Source organism: Mustela nigripes, chromosome 8, assembly GCF_022355385.1.
Source record: "Mustela nigripes isolate SB6536 chromosome 8, MUSNIG.SB6536, whole genome shotgun sequence".
Classification (NCBI taxonomy): Eukaryota; Metazoa; Chordata; class Mammalia; order Carnivora; family Mustelidae; genus Mustela; species Mustela nigripes.
In genome coordinates this window covers 32,305,208-32,327,120 of record NC_081564.1, presented here as the reverse complement: position 1 = coordinate 32,327,120, position 21,913 = coordinate 32,305,208, and the positions used below count along the sequence as shown (strand labels likewise).

The following is a 21,913-nucleotide window of genomic DNA, read 5'->3' as shown; positions in this document are numbered from 1 at the left end:
GAGTCAAGGCCTGCCTTGATTTGACCCATTCTAGAATGGTTCAGATTAATAGCTGTGACTGTATGAAAATATGCAAGATTTTTGTAAAGGTGTTTGAATTCCCCAATTGTGTCAATTAATTATAATAAGCAAGGCATCAGTTCTGAGTTAACAAATTATTGTTTGCCACCCTGATGAAATGTACAAAGTCTGACTTCATTTATTGGGTCCTTCCTTTCTCACATAGAGAAACTGGCTAACATCTGAGAAGTGTCACATATACAAATGTTAATGCACAAAAAAAAGTTAAAATTAAAAAAATAAAAAGCAGATTCTGGAGAAAGACAAAGAAGAAAAAAACAAATACTAATGAACAGATTCAGAACAATTCTGCACTTTGTGAGTCTTTCTGTTGATGTTCAAGTCCTTATTTGAATTTCAGTTCGTTAACACGCTGGGTTGTATGAGTTTCCAGTGGACAATATAGTGATTCAACTCTTCCAGACAACACCCAGTGCATATTACAGCAAGTGTGCTTCTCAGGCCCCCCTCCCCTCTGGTAACCATCTTATAATTAGGAGTTTGTTTCTTAGTTTGCCTCTTTCTCTCATTTTTTCCCCTTTGCTTGTTTCTTAAATTCCATGTATGAGTGAAATCGTATGGTATTTGTCTTTCTCTGACCGACTTATTTCACTTAGCATTTTACTCTCTAATTCCATCCACATTGTTACAAATGGCAAGATTTCACTCTTTTTAATGAGTAATATTCCATTGTGCGTGCACGTGTGTGTGTGTGCACATGCACAAGTCACACCTTCATCCAATCATAGGTTGATGGACACTTGGGTTGCTTCCATATCTTGGCTATTGTAAATAATGCTGCAATAAATATGGAGTGCACGTATCCTTCTGAGTTGATGTTCTTGTACCCTTTGGGTAAGTACCCAGTAGTGTGGTTGTTGGAGCATAATGTAATTCTATTTTTAACTTTTTGAGGAACCTCCATACTGTTTCCCAGAGTGGCTATGTCACTTTGCATTCCCACCAACAGAGCAAGAGGGTTCCTTTTTCTCTACATCCTTGCCAACACCTGTTTTTGTGTTGTTGGCTTTACCCTTCTGACAGGTGGCTTTCCACCAATTTTAATATATCACAGGAGATCTGTGAGGAGGCTTATGACCCCTTAACATCCCTTCCTGGAAATTAACAGGACTCTACCTTTGTAACGTACCTGCAAGCTCCGCCCTGGAATTCCCAGTAAGGCTGTATAAGATACCTACTAGAAATGCAAATGGAGCTTCAAACTTTGGGTCAATTATATTAAAATTTCATAAAACTCAGTTTGACTATATTGGGAGCTAAGCTGAAATAGCACAGCCCATTGCCCTCAGATACTAAAAATCCATGTGATACATAAAGAAAATGTATTCTTAGCAGGAGTTTAGACATTATTAAAATTCTTGGCACCGTCATGGTATTTAAAATATCCCCGGAACAGGGGCACCTGGGTGGCCTGATCATTTAAGCATCCGACTCTTGATTTCAGCTCAAGTCCTGATCTCAGGGTCTTCATAGAGCCAGGTCGGGCTCCAAGCTCAAAGCAGAGACTGCTTGAGATTCTCTCTCTCTCCCTCTGCCCTTCTCCCTACACGTGCTCTCTCTTGTTCTCTCTCAAATAATCTTTTAAAAAATATATCCTCCAAACATAAGATTGCATAAGATTAAATAATTTAACACAGAAAAATATTTATTTACTCTCCTTAATGTCTTTCACTCTTTACAAAAGTTATTAATTTTTATATTATAGATAAGCACAGAGAACCACCTTTGTGTTATGTCTTTGAAGTTTTTCTTTGAGTTGTGCAAAACATGATCGTCTTTGCTACTGTCTTAAAATTTTCAATATTTAGCTCACCTAACAACTATCATAAAATTGTTCATTCTTAAATGATTCTTAAAATATGTTTAAATCAGAAAACTATAACTATCATCTCCATCCAACTAAATAAGCCATCCTTAAAGAAATCCTTTAAAAAATACTCTTGGAAGATTAATTCGGCACCTAACATCCTCAATTTGAAGCAGGCTCTAAAGGCAAAGGCAATTACCCAACTCCACTCAAATTTATGTAAAATTACCTGTTATCTCTTAGACCTCAAAATTGGGAACATGTTCACTCTATTTGAATATCCTAAGAATTACAATTAGGGAAAATTAAGATTTCCAAAAGTGAAAATATAAGATGTTTTACACCTATTAAGTTCAGTGTCTGAAATAACAACAAGAAAAAAATCAAGAAATAAACTCAAATATTAAATATACGGCCTTGATACCCTATAAGACTTGAAAATAAATTTTACTGCCATAAAATAGGCAGCCTGCGACAAGCCACTGTTGGCTAACCTTCATCACTGGCTACCATCACTTAAGATGAATCCACCTCAGTTCCTACCTTTTGCAGATTTTACTAAAGAATTTTAACCGAAGTGCAGGCACCGTAAGCTCCACAGAACTCACTTCACCATTACACTGGAATCAGACCTGATCTTCTTTTCTCATCAGTCACTGAATTCCCATCCTCAGAATTGCCCCCTGTTTGGTAAGAGCTTTTTGCCTATTTGACATCAGGGGCCCCTGGGCGGGGGGCAAACACACACAGTCAATAACCTCCTCCCCTCTTTAAAAAAGATTTTATTTATTTACTTGACAGAGAGATACAGCGAAAGAGGGAACACAAACAGGGGATTGGAAGAGGGAGAAGCAGGCTTCCTACCAAGCAGGGAGCCTGACTCAGGACTCACTCCCAGGACCCTGGGATTATGACCTGAGCTATAGGCAGATGCCCAAGGACTGAGCCACCCAGGTGCCCAATAACCCTTTCTCTTGATGCCTGACCAATCCACGAGGCTCTGAATCAGAGAAGACAAAACCATGACAATCAGGGTCCAGTGTTCAGAAGACAGGTGGATAGGCAGAGACCCGGGCACATGGGAGAGAGAGAAGAGAAACAAGAGAACATTCGGTTAGCCTTTCATTTGTCAGCGTTGCGCTAGGTGCTTGGTTTACATCCTTTCATTGACTCCTTCCCAGTATTTTTCAGAACATGGGGTGTCTGTCATTTTTCAGACTGAGAAACAGAGGCTCAGAGAAGCTATACAATTTCAACTTGTCTTCATCTTATCACTAAGGAGGAGTTAAGCCAAGTGTCAATCCTTGTCTAATTAACCCCACAGTCCTGGTTCTTCCCTTGCCTGTCAACCCTGCTGGAAAAATCCTGGCAGGCCCTAGAGGAAGGGAGAGGGAAGAGAAGGTGAGGAAGCAGTTCTTACTGAAGGCAGGCAAGCTCAGTGGGGAGGGCGCAGCTTGTCTGGGCATGGTCCGTTTTTGCCTAGGACAGCTCTACATGGAAACCCTGTGATTCTGAGAGTCTAGAAACTTGTTGAAAACTCTGTTGGAGGGGAGACAGCCATACTTTGTGTTTATGTAGCTGCATGTCAGACCAAGCGCTATAACACTCTATAGAAAAAATGGTGCAAGGGAAAAAATACATGCTCGTCCTGGACTCATGAAAGGAAGACTATCAAGAAGACAAGAGCTGTGATACTCACTGAAGGGAATGTTCAGGAAGCAACTGTGATTTAATTAGTTTGACTAGAAATATACACCCAAGAATGAGTGCATCCATGACAATGGCCTTTCCTGAACACCTAATAGCTTATTGCCAGCACAGGAAACAGGATCCCTAGGAGCCCACACACCTCCTGCTGCAGGCAGTTGGGGTTAGGGGTACACAGCGATCCAGTGAGAACTGCAGCCTGGGGTCAGCCCTGAGCTCCACGCACCACAGATAACCTGTGAACCTATTAGGTGTATCCCTCCCTGTGTTGTTTATTATTTAAGGAGAAAAAAGAAAGTGGGTGACCAACAAAACAAAACAAAACAAAACAAAAACTTTTCTTACGCTTTTATCGAGAATCAAGAAGAAATGCCAATAACTGAGCCAGTAATACATGGGTGGGGAGGTCTATATGGCAGTAGTTAGAGAACTTGAAGATTTTCAAAAATTGTCAAACTCCTCCTGGGCAATTGCCAAAAAAGAAACCTAGAAAGCAATAAAGTCAAAAGGGATAGAGAGAAATGAATCAGCACAAAAACCAGCCATGAGTTTTCTTTGACATTGGAGTAAACAAAGGCCGATGCTATTTTAAGACAGGAAAGACTGGGCACATTATGAAACAGCCTTGGGTTACTGTAATATTTGAGTGCCTTCTGGGAAATGCATAAGGGGAGAAGGGCGAGAAAAATTGGTTGAAATCAGAATAAAGAATAATGAAAGAAACAGAGTCACCAAGGACTATTAAAATCACATTTCAAATACATTCTTTTTAATAAAATGCATTTTAAGCATATTCAAATTTAAGAAAAATGATCCCAGTGTGGCATGTACCTGCAAAGATATTCTAAACAGAGTTTGAATAGCATGCTGTCCCTCTCTGGTAGACCAGCAGTACAATTTTTTTTTTTTTTTTAACTTTAAAAAACTTTTATCCTAAAATAATTTGGGGTTGAATTAAGAGTTGCGAAATTAACTCAGAAAATTCCCATGATTACTTCAACCAGCTTCTCAACATCCTGCATAACCTCAGCAGAATTCCCAAAATTGAAAAATTAAGTTTGGTACAATACTCTTAACTGTCAATTTTATTTGGATTTCACCAGATTACCATTAGCATACATCTTCCGTTCCAGGGACCCAATCCAGGATGTCACAATGCATTTAGTTTCCTGTTTTCTTTGTCTTTTCCACTCTGTGAAAGTTCCCTAGTCTCTCCTGTATTTCATGATTGTGATGTTTTGGAATAGCCAGAGCTACATTTAAAATGTACTTTCTGGGGCTAGATCTAATATGCAAATCTGAGTATTGGAACAGATAACTGATCAGGGTCATAATAATAAGATAATCCCTGCTTTATTCCCTTCTAGGTAGTAACTTTGGGTGGTCACCATTATTCTTAAGATAATTGCTCAAAATATTTTGATATCCAATTTAACAATGCCTTGGGGGTTTGTGCCACATCCCTTCTGATTAAGCTCCATGATGGGAAACTGTTGCATGTCAAGGGTGGTTTCAATGTTCTTACATAGCCCAAGGTGTGCTTGAGGTGGGGTTGTTGAGCAATGCTGGTGGGGGGCCTAGTATAGTCCAAGTGTGTGGCAATGCAACATCAAGAATGAGGACACTGAACGTTATTGCTAAAGAGGTTTGTGGTCATTGATGATAAATTCCAGGGAGCTGGAGTTTTCTGGAAAATATGGCTCCCCAAAAACAAACCCCATTTTACAACTCTACATCTTCCCGTAGCCTTATAATCTGACCTTTAACGGTCTCTCCTGCCTGGCAATGACCCACCAGCCACCAGTGAGGGAGTGCTACGGCGGAGTGTCAAGCCTGGTTCCAGCTAGGAAGGCTTCACGGCTATCATCTATCCTGACTTCGGGACCCAAGGCCAACAAGAGTCAGGATTCCGCTGGCCGGGCTAATTCAAAAAACTTTTAAAACTGGAAGTCTCAAAAAAGTGATAGAGAAGGAGTAGATAGAGGCCTTGATGTGTGGGAAGCTCATACCCCCACAGTACCCCCACAGCCAGGAGACAGCAGTGCCCCTACAGGGTATCCTCCACTCCCAGCCTGGGCTAGGACTCTTACCTACACACACCTGAGTTTTTGTCCCCCCACCTCCACCCCCACCCCGCCACAGCACCTTGTCCTTGTCTGTGTAACAGAATGGCCAGCTAAAGTCTCATGAGGTCTACAATGTCACTGACATGCTACATTTTGATAAATTCAATATTTTGCTCAAAAATAAATATTTTCCTGGTTCAGATGTTGTTATATAATTCCAGGTCTCTACCGTTTCATTTAGCTTCAATTAATAACTCCACATGTTTAGGTTTTCCTTACAGGCATGTCTGACCATAAACGATGGGTGGCAAAATTCCTTTGGTTCCGCAAAGGTGTACACAGCTGATTCTCAACCAGATTTGACCACACATTTTGTTTTTCTTTATTATCATCCCCGATAATGATGCGTGTGCGATTCTGTGTTGGGAGCAGGGCTGGAGAGTCATAGAGATGTGAGGATTACAAAAACCTAAACCCTCCTCCATACCAGCTCTTATGAAAAACCCTCAAATACCCACCACGACCCAAAATTATTTTCCTCTCCTTTTCTAACATTTCTTTGAGATCAAGTGTGAAACGATTTACGTATGACAGTTATGAAGGGCCCAGAACAATTCAGATGTAAAAATTCTGGTGCATTGGTTAAAAAAACAATGCTTTACAGTCATGTCTTCTAATATTGAAGAAAAAAACATTATGTGCAGAAATTTTACGGTGAGGACCATGAAAATACTTCTCAGGCTTGAGCACCTCATATTCTAGATGATGTAATTGAGGAATAGAGAGTTTCTGTGACTTGGCAAAGTCGCATAGCTCATTATGAATAAGGTCAAGACTCATTCGTGAAACTTTCAGACCAGGGCCCTTTCCAAAACACTTGCAGTGCAGACTGTCCAGCAGGGGCACGTCCTTCCGTGGTGATGCCAAAGAGGAAGGCTGCTAGGAGGCAGGTAGAGTCTGGGGAATGTGAAAGGAGAAAAGAAATGGCAGGAGCAGAAACCACTCAATGCTGTGCAGATCTATAATTCATTTCCATGGAGCTTTGGTTCAAAATTATCAGCTTGTTAAGGTTCGACACTCTTCCTCCTTCCTGCACCTGTGGCCAAAACTGCTAACAGAGCAGATTTGACCACAGCAGAAAACAGATCGATTTTGTGTGGTTCCAGGAGAGCTGAAAAACATTTTAAAAAATCATATGCACTTCAAGGATGATGCTCCGGGCAAGCTTTACCACTATCAAATGCATTTCTCCTTCTCTAGTCGCCGCAGAGCAAGTAAAATTTATTCATCCCCATGTTGATCAAATTCATGCTTTGAAAGCCACATGGCATGGAAGTTAGACCTGTGAATTTTATCTTCAAACACAGAAAACCCAATGGCTAGGAGATGCTCGACCTAACAGAATTTTCCCATGTCTGAGATATTCAAGAGAAAATGTTCAGCCTGTGAATTTCCTTAACTAATCAATTGGCAAATATTTCTTCAGTATTCACTGGATGCTTAGCCCTTGCCAGACAGCCAAAGTATAGTGACTGGACACAACTCTGCAGCCAAAAAAACCCTCCAATTCAAAAAATATATATATTTTAGGGGGCGCCAGGGCGGCTCAGTCAGTTAAACGTCTGCCTTCAGCTCGGGTCATGATCCCAGCGTCCTGGGATTGAGCCCAGCATCAGGTTCCCTGCTCAGCAGGACCCTGCATCTCCCTCTCCTCCCTGCTTGTGCACTCTCTCGCTAACTCTGTCACTGTGTCTGTCTCTCTTTCTCAAATATATAAATAACATCTTCATAAATAAATAAATAAATAAATGGAAGTGTGTGTGTGTGTGTATTTTAAATACCTATTACGCATTAGGCATTAAGTGAGTGCTAAGGAGATCAAGAAGGATCACACCAGGTCCCTGAACTTGCAGATACACGGAAGGGAGGAGAACAATCATACAACTAAGTACAAGACTCTGTGACAATATGAACCAAGGGCCAGGTAAACACAGAGGGAACACTTCATTCTGCCTGGGAAGGAGAGTTGAAGAAGGGGAGACGATCTCACAGATGTCACATTGTTCCAAAGGTCACAATAAACAATGACGCAGAACCTTCCAGCATAAATGATAGGGGAAATGGGAGGGAGTATATGGGCACCAGATAAACAGTCCTCAACGTCCAACAGGTCTCATTCCAAAGCTTCTTTGGAAGCTGATTGGAACTCCAAATCATCTGCACATTGAAACTATGTTGCTCCTAATGTGCAGATCCTCAAACCAGCCTTTGACTAATAGAAATGCCTGATTCCTGAGGCTGGAACTAATCCTCAGACTTAGGATTTATTGAGTGTTTACCATGTGTCATACACTGCACCAAGAATTTGGGTGGCAAAAGCACTGTCATCTAAGCCTTGCGAGTGCTTGGGGCTAGGTCATATTACTAACAACTCATTTTTCAGATGAAACTTTTCCAAAGAACAAAGGGGTTAAACAGCTTGATTAAGGTCATACAGCTGGTATGACAGGCCAAGATCTGTACCTAAATGACTTGACTTTAGAGCTGGGGTACTCAATCAAAACAGGTTCCCCCTTGGATGTCAGAAACCATATAACAGGGGCACCTGGGTGGCTCCGTGGGTTAAGCCTCTGCTTTTGGCTCAGGTCATGGTCTTAGGGTCCTGGGATAGAGCCCTGCTTCAGGTCTCTGCTCAGCGGGGAGCCTGCATCCCCCGCCCCCCCACCCTGCCTGCCTCTCTGCCTAATTCCAAACTCTGTCAAATAAATAGATAAAATCTTAAAAAAAAAAAAAAAAGTTCACCATCTTTAATTAAAAAGGAAGAAAGGAGGAAAGAAAGAAAGAAAGAAAGGAAGGAAGGAAGGAAGAAAAAACAGAGAATACAAATAAAAGAAGGAGGGGGGAAGGATTTTTGTGTTCTGTTTCTCTTGTACTTTAGGTATTGGAATACATCCTGGTAAGCCCCTAAATGCCCAGGGGTATTATGGCTCCTTAAAAAAAAATCCCTAGGATCTACACCATACCTACATACAATAAGTAACAACGATGTCTCCCCAGTCAGTTAACATTTCCACTCCAACCCAACTAGGTGAAGAAAGGAAAATAATCTATTTGAACTAACTTATATTATCACCATGTGAATGACAGACAGTCGTCTAATCTTTCCACAAATATTTACACTTTAAATGAAGATACTTATTGGCCAAAAATAAAGTGAAGAAAGTAAAATGGAAGTGTGGTTGACAGGTAGAGGTTCCTACATGCAGGAGACCTCATCTGCTATTCTGAGTTAAGAGTAGTTAGGGCTTTTCTCAGCATCAATTACATCCCAGCCTTCACTCAGCCGAATCAGGCAAACCATTGCTGCCATTCCACCCGCAGTACAGAGCCTGGCCATCAGCCCAGAAAGTTTGTATTCTCATCCTGGTAGCAAGATTCTTTTTTTCTAGTTGATAGATGGCCCTTTAGGCCACTTCTTTTTTTTTTTTTTTTTAATTTTTAATTTTTATAAACATATATTTTTATCCCCAGGGGTACAGGTCTGTGAATCACCAGGTTTACACACTTCACAGCACTCACCAAAGCACATACCCTCCCCAATGTCCATAATCCCACCCCCTTCTCCCAAACCCCCTCCCCCCAGCAACCCTCAGTTTGTTTTGTGAGATTAAGAGTCACTTATGGTTTGTCTCCCTCCCAATCCCATCTTGTTTCATTGATTCTTCTCATACCCACTTAAGCCCCCATGATGCATCACCACTTCCTCATATCAGGGAGATCATATGATAGTTGTCTTTCTCTGCTTGACTTATTTCGCTAAGCATGATACGCTCTAGTTCCATCCACGTTGTCGCAAATGGCAAGATTTCATTTCTTTTGATGGCTGCATAGTATTCCATTGTGTATATATACCACATCTTCTTGATCCATTCATCTGTTGATGGACATCTAGGTTCTTTCCATTGTTTGGCTATTGTGGACATTGCTGCTATAAACATTCGGGTGCACGTGCCCCTTTGGATTTTAGGCCACTTCTTAACAAGTCCTTCATTCAGCATTCTGAGTCTGTAAACTGGCTCAGGCCTGGGAGGTGATTGAGGGGCCCTGACTCTGGATTGGGGATTCAAGTCAGACTTTGGTTCATTTGACCTACAACTCATCCGTGTATACAGATCAAGTCAGAATTTAGTACACTGCCTATATATTTCTTCTAGGGACAACAAAAACAGCAAGACAAAGGTCAAGTTCTCTTCAAGTCAGAATATTCTGATTACTGCTTTGACTCCACTGTCTATTATGGTAACCACACCCACCTTGGCTTGGGCAATTAAGTGGGCCATTTGGTGACAGGGACCCAAATATCCCCATTGTATTTAAGGATCCCAGTCAATGGTAGCAGTTTCTACTGTAATATTTGACCTACAGGGAAGAGCAACCACAGAACTCTTTGAGAATTTTGAGGGTCTTCTCACAAATTTATTTCTCAGTTGTGGAGAACCCATGTGTCCTCTGGACCAGGTGCATGAGAGGGTCTTACATGATAAATTCACACTATTATTCCAATCCCCCTAAGCCTTTGAATCTCTTCCACTATAGTGTACCAAGACAAGTCTTACATTACTTCATTTAGCGTAGGTCACCTTTTTGTCCCTGTTCCAGCCAACCAATCAACCACATCAACAGAGCCCTTTCTAACCCCTAGAGAAACAACACTGAATCCAGAATTTCTTCTTAGTGGTTCCATATGAATAAATTTGGCAAGATCTAACCTTATGTTTCTTCATTATATTATCCTATACCCTTAAGCTCCCATTCCTAAATATGTTCCTCAAACTTCTGTCTGTATAAATTGGAAAACTCAGTTCTTTTGGATTTTCATGAATCATACTTTGTACTTCACCTTGAAGAGCATGCTGGAAACTGACTCTAGTTACAGGACTGGAAACAAAGTGGAGATGGCAGACAAATCAGCAGTGTCTGCAAGAGGAGAAAGAGACTGATATTTGATCTTCATTCTCTCCTTCTCCATCACTGTAAAAGAACCATCTTCCCCCATTGTTAGCTGAGCTCATTCTCATTACCAGCTAAACTAAAGACATTTCCCAGATTTCCTTGCAGTGGAATTGGTAAATAATATTATTAAACTCAAGCTAATGGGATCTGAACAGAAGTGATTCATGCAACTTCAGGTTGTGTCCTTAGAAGATGAGGAAGAAGAAGTGTCCCTCTAAGATGTTTATTTCCTCCATCCTTCAACTTGATGTAAACATGGGAACAGACTACTTTCAACCCCAGGGATGACTGCAACACCTGAAGGTAGCAATGGTGATTTCCCCATGTAACATCATAAAGCATAGTTAAATATCTTCTTTCAACCACCTACACCTTGACTATCATGTGACAGATATTAAGTTTATCTTATCTAAACTTCATTAGCCTGAGTGACCTGTATTTTAAAAAAAGGACTTGCAAAGAATAAAATTGTCTTTGATTGAAACTGGCTGAAAGGGTCATCTATCCACTGGAGAAAAGAATCTACTTGCTCCCAGGAGAAGAATACAAATTCCATGTGTGGATAACCAAGCACTCACTGTATGGAACAGAATGGTTCCAAGAGTGGTTTGCCTGATTTGACTGGGGTAAGACTGGAATGTAACTGCTGCTGACAAAACCCCCACGATCTCCAGAATCAATTCTTGAGAGCTTTGAGCAGGCAAAGTCACACCTGGCCCAGCACTTGGGCAGGATGGAAAGAGGCCAGGAGGCCAAGATGGAGGTCTGAGGTTCTCTAACACTATAGGACATGCAGAATGTGAATCCAAGACAACCCTCTGTTGAATGAGATGAAAGATTACAGAAAAACCTAGAGGAACATCTATGAACAAGATATTTTATTTGCAAAGCTCTTGCACCTGAGGGTCAATGTCACCAACAGTATCAATGTAACTGTACAGGTCAGGAAGAGGAAGGAAATTCTGCACTGAGCTCATGAGAGCTGGCTGTAGGGGGAGGATAAGAAGCTGGGTGTTGATCAAACCAAGTCTAAAGCAAGGAGGAGGCAGGGAATGAATGAGAGAGTTCACAGTTGGAAAAAATACAGGAAAATCCATCTGAGTTTGGGTAATAGAATAAATAACTCCTTAAGAGAGCAGTTAAGGCACTAACAATGAAATTTTCAAAACAAGAAAAAAGAAATTTCCAATAGCATCAAAAACAATGAAATACTTAGGAAGAAATTTAATGATGAAATACTAAGAAGATAAAAGATATCTATGCTGAAAATGACAAGATATTGATGAAAGAAATTAAACGTGACACAGATAAACGGAATGGTATCCCGTGTTCATGGACTGGAAGAATTAATATTGTTAAAATGTCAATACTGCCAAAAGCCATCTATAGATTCAATGCAATCCTTATGAGATTCCAACAGCATTGTTTACAGAAGTACGTAAAACACTCCTAAAGTTTATAAGAAAGCAAAAAAGACCCTGAATAGACAAAGATATCTTGAGAAAGAGCAAAGCAAGAGGCATCATGCTTCTTGATTTCAAGTTATACCATAAAGATATAGTCATCAAAACAGCATTGTATTTGCATAAAAACACTCAAAACAGATGAATAGAACTGAATTGAGAGTTCAGATATAAACCCAAACACACACAGTCAACTAATATTTGATAAGGGAGCTCAGAATACTCAATGGAGAAAAGACAGTCTCTTTAATAAATGGTGTGAGAAAAACTGGATATTCACATGTGAAAGAATGAAACTGAACCCATATCTTATACCACTCACAGAAATTAAGTCAAAATGATTAAAGACTAAAAGACAAGACCCGTAGCCATGAAATTTCTGAAAGAAAACACAAGAACAAATCTCCATGACATGAGATTTGGTAATGAATTTTTGGATGTGGCACTTCAAGCATAAGGAACAAAACCAAATAAACAAGTGAGATTACATCAAACCAAAAATTTTTTGCACCGAGAAACAACAACAACTACAACAACAACAAAGTGAAATGACAACCTATTAACATCCAAAACATATAAGGAACTTTACAACTCAACAGCAAAAAATCAAATAACCCAATTAGCAAATGGGAAAATAACCTGGATAGACATTTTTCCAAAGAAGATACACAAAGGGCCAACAGGTACATGAAAAGCGCTCAACATCACTAATCATTAGGGAAATTCAATTTAAAACTACAGTGAGATAGTATCTCATACCTATTAGAATGGCCATCATTAAAAAGACAACATAACAAATGCTAGCAGGGATATGAAGAAAAGCGAACCCTTGTGCCTATTGGTGGGATTGTAAAATGGTGTGGCCACCATGAAAAACAGCATGAAGGATACTCAAAAAATTAAAAATAGAAAAACTATATTATCCAGCAACTCAGCTTCTGGGAATATATGTAATGATAATGAAAACACTAACTCAGGAAGATATCTGCACCCCCATTTTTATAGCAGCTTTATTTACAGTAGCAAAGACATGGGAACAACCTAAGTGTCTATTGATGGATGAATGTATAAAGAAACATATATATACACATACCTACACACACAATTGAGTATTATTCAGTCATGAAAAATGAGGAAATCCTATCATTTGCCACAATATAGATGGATCTCAAGGGCATTATGCTAAGTGAAATAAGTCAGAGAAATACAAAACAAATACTGTAACATTTCACTTATATGTGGAATTTAAAATAAAATCAAATAAAATAAAGGCAGCGGATAGGAAACAGGGGAATTAGAGGAAGTTGGGCAAAGATACAGCCTTTCAATTGTAAGATGTAGAAGTATTAGAGATGTAATGGACAGCATGATGGCTACAACTAACACTGCTGTGTGACATACAGCAAAGGTGTTGAGAAGAAATTCTCATCATGAGAATTCTTCTCCTTCATTCTTTTCTTTTTTCTGCTCATTTTATGGTATCTATATGAGAAGATGGATGTTAGCTGAACCTACTGTGGTGATCACATATATTGCGATATATGAAAGTTAAGCCATCATGCTGTGTGCCCTTCATTTATACAGGGATGCTTGTCAATTTTTTCTCATTAAAACTGGAAAATAAAAGTAAAATAAAAATAAAAGGAGAGAGCAAAGTCTTAGCAACACCTTCACCCCCAGATGACTAGTGAAATTGTAACAGAAAGCGGGAACTAACCACATAGATAGATACAAAAGATCCATTCTTCTTTATAAAATGTATCTAAAATTTGGAATTCGCATACCAAAACGTTTAAATATGTCCATCCATAATATCCTCATAGAAGGCAGAATCGTGCCTACAAGTTCAGCAAAGAAGATCATTCAAAAGTGAGAACTGGAAAACTTCACCATCCTGATACGATAAAATGAAGCAAACAAAAAAAGTATATTCTGCAGGAGACTTTAAATGTATTTTTTTAAAAAGATTTTATTTATTTATTTGACAAAGAGAGATTACAAGTAGGCAGAGAGAGAGGGGGGAAGCAAGGCTCCCTGCTGAGCAGAGAGCCTGATGTGGGGCTCTGTCCCAGGACTCTGAGATCATGACCTGAGTTGAAGGCAGAGACTTAACCCACTGAGTTGCTCAGGCGCCCCTTGAAATGCATTTTTTTTTTAAAGATTTTATTTGTTTATTTGACAGAGAGAGATCACAAGTAGGCAGAGAGGCAGGCAGAGGGAGAGAGAGGGAAGCAGGCTCCCTTTTGAGCAGAGAGCCCGATGCGGGACTCGATCCCAGGACCCTGAGATCATGACCTGAGCCGAAGGCAGCGGCTTAACCCACTGAGCCACCCAGGCGCCCTAAAATGCATTTTTAAGGACTATTACATGTAGTTTTTCAAAAATCTACCAATAAACAGAAAAGATACAAAAAAAATTCTTATCACTCTTAAATTTTAAAAATGATTTGGCTAAATAGGCCATGCCCATTAGATAATCATTGGGGAGGCCACAATTATGAAATTGTCAAAAATGTCTAATGTGCTCTTTCCAAAGATCCTATGTATCCTTCTTGATCCTGCCATGTCCTGATGGGTCTGAAAGGCCAAGTGGAGCATCTGGTGAAGGCGATAAGCCTCATATACACTTATCTCTTACAGCCAAACATTTTGAAAATGTTTTCCAATACAGTTTTGTGTTTAGCCTCAATTCAATGATATACTTGTTTTATTGTGTATACCTGAATCCATGTCCTCAAAGCAACTGTTTACATCTACAGCTCTTACAAAATTTAATTTTTTATATTATGTATATTGTATAATCATATTCTTCTTAATCAATTGCTCTTAAATATCTAGATGTGCCTGTATTATTCTAAGTTCTCCTGAAATTTATGGGAAAATTTATAATATTATATATTGTTACTGTGCAACTTCTTATACAATTATAGTAGCATAGGAACTAAAAGGAAAATGCCGATGTAAAAGCAGATGAATAAGTAAAATAATATTCAATAAATACTGTGAAAATGGTGGTATAAAGTCAGAAAGTCAAAAGTAAGCACTGGCAGCACAGGTGGAGGGAGACCTACTATTTAACCAGAAAATGCAATGTGCATATGTAGAATATCAAGCAAAACTGGTGTGAAAAATCCTGATAACTAAAAATTCTTCCACAACACACACACACCCACTTTCAATAGTGTAATTTGGTCATAGGAAGGTACAGAGTTGCTCTCATGTGAATCCCACCTACTCATATCAGTATCCTTATAACCCATGTCACTATCGGTTAGTCTTAATTTCTACCAAGACATTCCTCAAGCATCCCTGCTCTTCTGCTCATCTACATAAATGTAATAATAATACCTCCCACTTTGAACACTTGCAGAGTGTCAGGCACTACACAAGGTGTGCACAGCACTATTTCCCACCTGCTCAAGGAAGGAGACATTAAAAACTCCCTTTTACAGAAAGAAAAGAGAAGAAGTACAAACAACTCAATGATCACATAGTAAAGGGCAGAGCGAGGATGTGAACGGAGATGTTTGAAACTGCCAAGTCACAGCCCCTTTTCCCCGAAAGTGAGGTACAAAGCAGCCTGCTTATCACTGACTATGAGCAAGCATATTTTCCCTGCAAAGCAACACAGCCTATGCCAAACCCAGAGGCTGGACACACAGTTCCAGCTCTCACAACCCATGTAACAAAATGACCAAGTCCATCTATATTTATCAAATATATTTTTTTTAATTTTATTATTTATTTATTTATTTGACAGACAGAGAACACAAATAGGCAGAGAGAGAAGGGGAAGCAGGCTCCCCGCTGAGCAGAGACCCTGATGTGGGGCTCAATCCCAGGACCCTGAGATCATGACCTGAGCCAAAGGCAGAGGCTTAATCCACTGAGCCACCCAGGTGCCCCTATAAAATATTTTATTTCAGAATTAAACTATCTATTTCTAATCCTTCCCACTATTACTTTTCTCCTTTCCAAAAATGATAAATAATATCTATCTACATAAGACTAAGAAGGTGTAACAGAAAAAAAAGAACTTTGAACACTGTTAATGCATCCTTCAACAGCTGAAACCTCCTTCCACTGAGAGCTACAGCAGGAGCAAGACAGAGGGGAGACCTCCAATGAGGCATCATCTATAATTCTTTGAGTGTATGTCAGTGTGATTTTGAAATAACACATGCCACATAGGGAGAAATGTATTATGCTATAGAGAAAAAAATTATATTTAGATAGCTACACCCATACATATTTCAAAAGTAACACCGTGGCTTTGCTCTAATTTTTATCCAGTATCTCTAAAGGGAATTTTAGAAATTATTCCAGGATTTGCATAATTACACAAGTATGATTTTTTTTTTTTCTCAGAACACTAGTTGGTTGGCTGATTCTTTTTGTGTGCTTTATAGTCTCCTGTTCTGCTCGGTTCTCTCCTAAGCTCTGGCCACTTTATTTAAGGGAAGCAAAAGGTAATGATGCCACTGTAATTCTGTTCTTCCTGGACCAATCTGTCCTGTCTAAGCCAGCTCCCCTTCCCTGCCCTGAAAATGGTTAAGTTGCCTCTTTAGGCAAGATGTTAGGAAATGCCAACCAGCACTGGAATGCATGGGTCAAGGGCATGTGAATTAAAATGGTCAATTCCAGTTTTGACCCAGAAATAGACTCAAATCATATACTTAAAGATGGGTGGGACAGTACAGTCATGTTAAAAGAAAAAGAGTGTAAACATATTTTTAAAGCACTCAATAATGATCAGATAGTATTATAATTATTAGAGATTTCATAATATAGAAGATTTTTGTCTGCCCCCCCCCACTATGTAGTATTTGTAAGAAAAAAGTCAGAATGGCTACTCAATAATCATAAATAATTCTGGAAATCTTTAAAGTGCTCAGTTTCTGCTGATGTGGGAAAATCTGTCTCTGGATATTTATTTAGGATGGTAAACAACCATTTTATATTAGATCGTATTTTTATTTTGTGTTTAATGCTCAAGAGCCACAGAACACCTGCATTAAAAAGACCTGTTTCACTTCTCACTTCTCTGTGAACTTCTTTCTACAGGAAAAAAGAAAAACCTTATGCATCTATTTAAACACAATGACAGTTAATCTGAACATCTAGGCAAAATGACTAGAGCAGATCTGTGCAGAAAAAAATTCAGCATCAATGTTAGAGAAATGTTTTGTCTTGTTTTTAAATACACAAGCTTCTGCAAAGGCCTGGCTTTGAAGGTTGCCTTACCCAGATATAAAAATAGATGGCTAAAATGTAAAAATCGATGGTAATGGCAAACAAATCATTGCACTCTCCATGACCAGGATATTACAGAAACCTGAATATTTGTTTTAGTAGCACCGTGGGAGTAGGCAGACCTGAAAAACCCTCCAATAACCTTGAAAATAACCAGTTCTTGATGAAAATTGAATGCCCACAACAGGCGACACCAACCCAGTCCCTTTTTGTCCCCACAAGTACAAGGATCAGAAGGCGTCTGACAGTAGCTGGGGAGTGGGCTGTCTTTCCTAAGTAGCAGCCAACAAGTGAGGGGCTTCTCGGGATCAGCCCTCTGCTCTTCCAGGGAGCTCTCGCTCTAGCTCTCTTGCAGGCAGGGGACGAGGTCCGAGGTCCTTGTGCTTCACATTTCCTTAGGTCGGCTTTCCACAAGGGTGGGGGATGCAACAGGCTCCAGTCCGAGCTGGGGGCTTCCACCGCACACCCATCCACCCACCCACATACAGGTTAGCCTTCCTTTTGTTAGCCTGGAGGATGCGTGGGAATCCAGAAGAAGCCTAAGCAAGAAAGGAAAGGCGGCCCAGGACTCTGGAGCAAGTCGAGGGGCGAGCGAGAGCTAGCATCTGAGTCTCTGAAACCAGCTCTCCTTCCAGGAAGGTCCGGTCCCGCGAACTAGCCACGGCGCGGGGTCTCACCGAGCGCCAAGGAACAAGTCAGAGGGTGGGAGCCAGAGGCCCAGGGCCGTGCGGGTACCCCGTCCTCAGGCAGCGTTCCAGGCTCCGCCCTGCACCCCTGGCAACCTTCGCCCAGCTCTGGAGTCTCCCGCGGGCGCCTCGGGCTTCTGCGCGCAGGACCTGGGAGTGCGGTGCGCCCCTGCCCCTCAGAGGCAGAGCTCAGAGCAGTCCCACTGATGGAATTTGCGGTGTAGACTACCAGGGATTAGACGGAATGACACAACCCGGGCCCCCGCAACCCCAGGGGCATCCCGGGCTGCCAGGGCCGATGCTCAGGGCGACGTGGGTGGCCAACAGCCGGTAATCCCTGCTGTCACAACACTCAGCTCAGACTGGATCGAGCTGGCAGCAGGTAACCACCTGCCCAAACCTTCCAACAGTCTTGGCGAGCTGCTACCCGGAGAGGAGGCTAGGAGGAGAAAGAGGCTAGGGTGGAGGAAGGAGTGGGATGAGGGGACACCGCGGAGAGAGGAAGAGAGTGCCTTCTGATCCTCGTGCCACTCCCCAGGCCTCCTGCTCCGTCCGCACGGACAACCGCAGATTGGCCCTCGGACTGAAAGCCCCTTGTAGACTCCTGCACTGGCTTCCACTGGGCAAACAGTAAACTGCCAGGCACGGCGCCAGGCGCTTCAGATACTCAAGACGATTCCCCAGACCGTATGTATGGAAGGCACCAGCACAATCCCGGTGCAGTTTTCCCCATGTCGCTCTCCTAAAGCCTTTTCCGTTTTGAAACTTAAGCAAACTGGTAGAGAGAGACGTCCACGTAAACTTCGAGCACGCTGCGCTCCTCACCTCCGGGCGTGGTTGTTAAGGATAAAGATGCTTGCAAAATGGTCCTGCCTCGAAACTCAAACGGCAAAGAAAGACCAGCACATGCGCCCCGGACCCCTCCGGTTGCCCGAGGCCGCTGTGCCTTCTCCAGGGACTATTTTCACCCTGAAAGCCTTCTCTGGCTTTCCGCGGAGGATTTCTGACAACTTAATACTCCACTACAAAATCCTTCCAAGTAGCTGGGATTAGCGCCTCCCTGTCGATTACTTGCACAAATAAAACACCTGGCACAGGTATGATCTTGAATCCTGAACCTCTAGCAAACTGCAGAAAGGTGGCTTTTTTCTGCGAAGGTCATGCTTTTTTGTAAAGGCAGCTGCTGCTTGGTAAAAGGTGTTCCGTTTTCTAGCTCTGGTGGGGTAAGCGATAAGTAAGGCGCTGTCAGTTTTTCCTAGAAGTGGGATTCAGGATAACAGGCACCTTCTATTACAAGAGCATCTCAGAAACTCTCACTCTAGGCAGGATGCCAGTCTTTAGACCAGACACCCAGTTGTTTTTAACGACCCGCTGGCCCTGCAGAAATAGTGAGATCGACTAAGAGTCGAAGACCCTTCCCTTAACCCTCAGCGATCCCAGGAGTCCCAGTTCGGCTCCCTAGCCCTTTAAAAATCTGTAAGGGCGGGCGCCTAGACGGCGGAGTTGCGTCTTGGTCCTCTATGGCCCCAGCATCCAGCGCTTTTGTTGTACCGGCTTTTGCGGAATAAAACAAAGTGAGCAACGCGAGGGTACTGTTTCCCTGCACCTTCTAACTTTTTCTCTTTTTAGAATGGCCAGAGTCCTTCCCTTCCTCCCTCACAATTTCTGGGATATGGGCTGGGGGCGAAATGGCTTCGGTACCTTCTGGGTACGCCAGGTGCTTTGCGTCTGCGGACGCGGGCGCAAGGGGACTCTGGTTCGATGCTGCGCTGTACCTGGGAAGGCAGTGTACGACCGCCTTCCAGGCAGATTGGCATCCCTCGTGCGCAAGTCAATACTCTACGAAAGAAATTCCACGTGTAACTAAATTCAACACAGAGTCTTGAGCACATGCCAGACCTGGCAGTCAGAACCCTGGACCGTTCTGTGAGACCCCAGTCGTGCGCCCCGGCGCGGGAAGTGAAGGAGCCCAGCTGTGGCACTGGGCAACAGCACGCGTCAGACTCCCCCTCTAGCCTCCCCAAATAACCACGGCTAGCGGACCGCACTCACCTACTGCCAGGCAGATGGGGAGCAGCAGCCTGAAGATGAGCCCGCACACCACTTCCGAGGCCATCGCGTCGGTCCGCCGAGTCCAAGCACAGGGGAGAATTTAGAGGTCCCTAAGACTGGGGCGTCAGGTCCATGTCCACCTAGGGCCTCGGGCGGCGGGCGGCTCGCAGCCGACCCAGCATCGCCTCGCAGAGGGCCGCCGCGCTGGCCGCCCCGAGGGCGCGCTCCCCGGGGTGTGGGCCGCCCCTCACTCGGCTCTCTCTCGCCCCTTGCAGGTCTCTCAGCCGCCCTTGGCCGGTCTCTCCTCGACGCGTCGCCGGGCGCTCGGCCTCCCCTAACCAGGCTTTAGGTAGCCCCCTCGCCAAGCGCCCGACCCCCCCACGACCGGCCCATGAAGTGTAGAATCCCCAGTCCGGCGGCGGTGGCCTCTTCAGCAGGGAGCCGGAGCCAGAACCCTGCACGGAGCACTTCGGAGGGTCCCGGGGGGGGGGGGGGGGAACGCAGCGAGGAAAGGGGCCAGGAAGGGCGAGTTGTCCTTTAGCCTGGCTCCTGGAGACGCGTCGCTCAGGGACGGGAGGGCAGTTTTCTTCGCGGAATCCCCACCGGAGCCAACGTGCCTCTGCTGCTGGCCGCCGGCCCCCTGCTCACGCAGGCTGCGGCGCACGGCCTTCGGCCTGGACTCTCGGAGCTGCCCGAGGTCCCGAACCGCCCCGTGGCAGATCGTTGAGCGGCGGTGCAGCTCAGCCTCTGCGCCCCCCAGATTCGTGCGGGACAGACCCGGGTGGGAGCAGCAAGGCGCGCAGAACCATCCCCGACTGCACGGGGCTCGAGCTATCGGTCCGGGGGTGGCGCTGCGAGTCCCTCCTTTACTAGGAGGAATCGTGCGAGCGTGGGCAGAAATCAAGACGAAAGCACAAAGCCAGTGGGTTCGGCTCCAATTCCCTCCTCCACGGCCTCAATTTTAAAAAAATAAAATGAAAACCAAACGCCGTCCGGATGCCAGCGCGCCCCCCGCCCGCGGCCGTGCAGCCTCGCCCAGGCGGCGCAGCCCTGACTTCCCCGCGGGCGCGCACTTCTCTGCCTTCAATGAAACTTTCGAAGCCTCACTCCGGGGACGGGCGTGCCCACGGACCAATGGGACCGCGGCTCCGGAGCCGGCGCGCGGAGAGCCCGCCCCTGCGCTGAAGCTCTCGAGGCGGGCGCGGAGCACCGAGGCGGCGAGCGCGCCCCCACCCGTGGCGCCGGCGCGCAGGGAGAAGCGCGGCCTCTCCTGCCGCGTGGACTTTTAAGCGTCCGCTTGCCCCTGCTCGGCGCCTTTCCACCGCTGCTGGCTCCACCAGACCTTCAGCCCTGCTCCGTCCGGTCATTTTGCGGGAAACAGAAGCCCCAAATCCTGGCATCCCGTCCACAGGGAGTGCCCCTGAGCTTACACAAACTCAGAGAATCGTTGGGTGCGCCAGGAAAACTGCACAGGTGTGGCACAAGAGTAGTCGGGGGCTTGAACAACTCTGTGGAACTGTCACTTGTGCCAAGTTCACGCGTACCCACTTGCATCGATTAAGAAAAATAGAGCCCGGAATCAATCCAGACCAATAACCTCTTGTGAAGTCGTTTTGAGAAGTTTCAAAGCCGAATGGGCTCTGAGAAATCCCCGGTCTTACCGAGAATGGGTGTGGGCGTTCAGATATGTACCCACTTAGTACATTCTGGAGAACTTTTCTTTTCTTTTCGCCTCAGATTTGTTTGTTCCTTGCTATGACTCCTGGGGGAAAGAGTATACGGTTTC

General features: G+C 43.5%; 1 protein-coding gene across 4 annotated transcripts in view; it reads right to left on the bottom strand.

Moving 5' to 3' along the window:
* PIEZO2 (piezo type mechanosensitive ion channel component 2) overlaps nucleotides 1–21,190 on the bottom strand; it is a 454,403-nt gene extending 433,213 nt beyond the window's left edge. For all 4 annotated transcript variants that reach the window (XM_059409177.1, XM_059409173.1, XM_059409174.1 and 1 more), the window contains exon 1: nucleotides 20,128–21,190. In XM_059409177.1, the coding sequence (XP_059265160.1) occupies nucleotides 20,128–20,191 (64 nt within the window). In that variant the 5' untranslated portion in view covers nucleotides 20,192–21,190. The remainder of the gene's footprint in view (nucleotides 1–20,127) is intronic.
* Nucleotides 21,191–21,913: the final 723 nt, after the last annotated feature.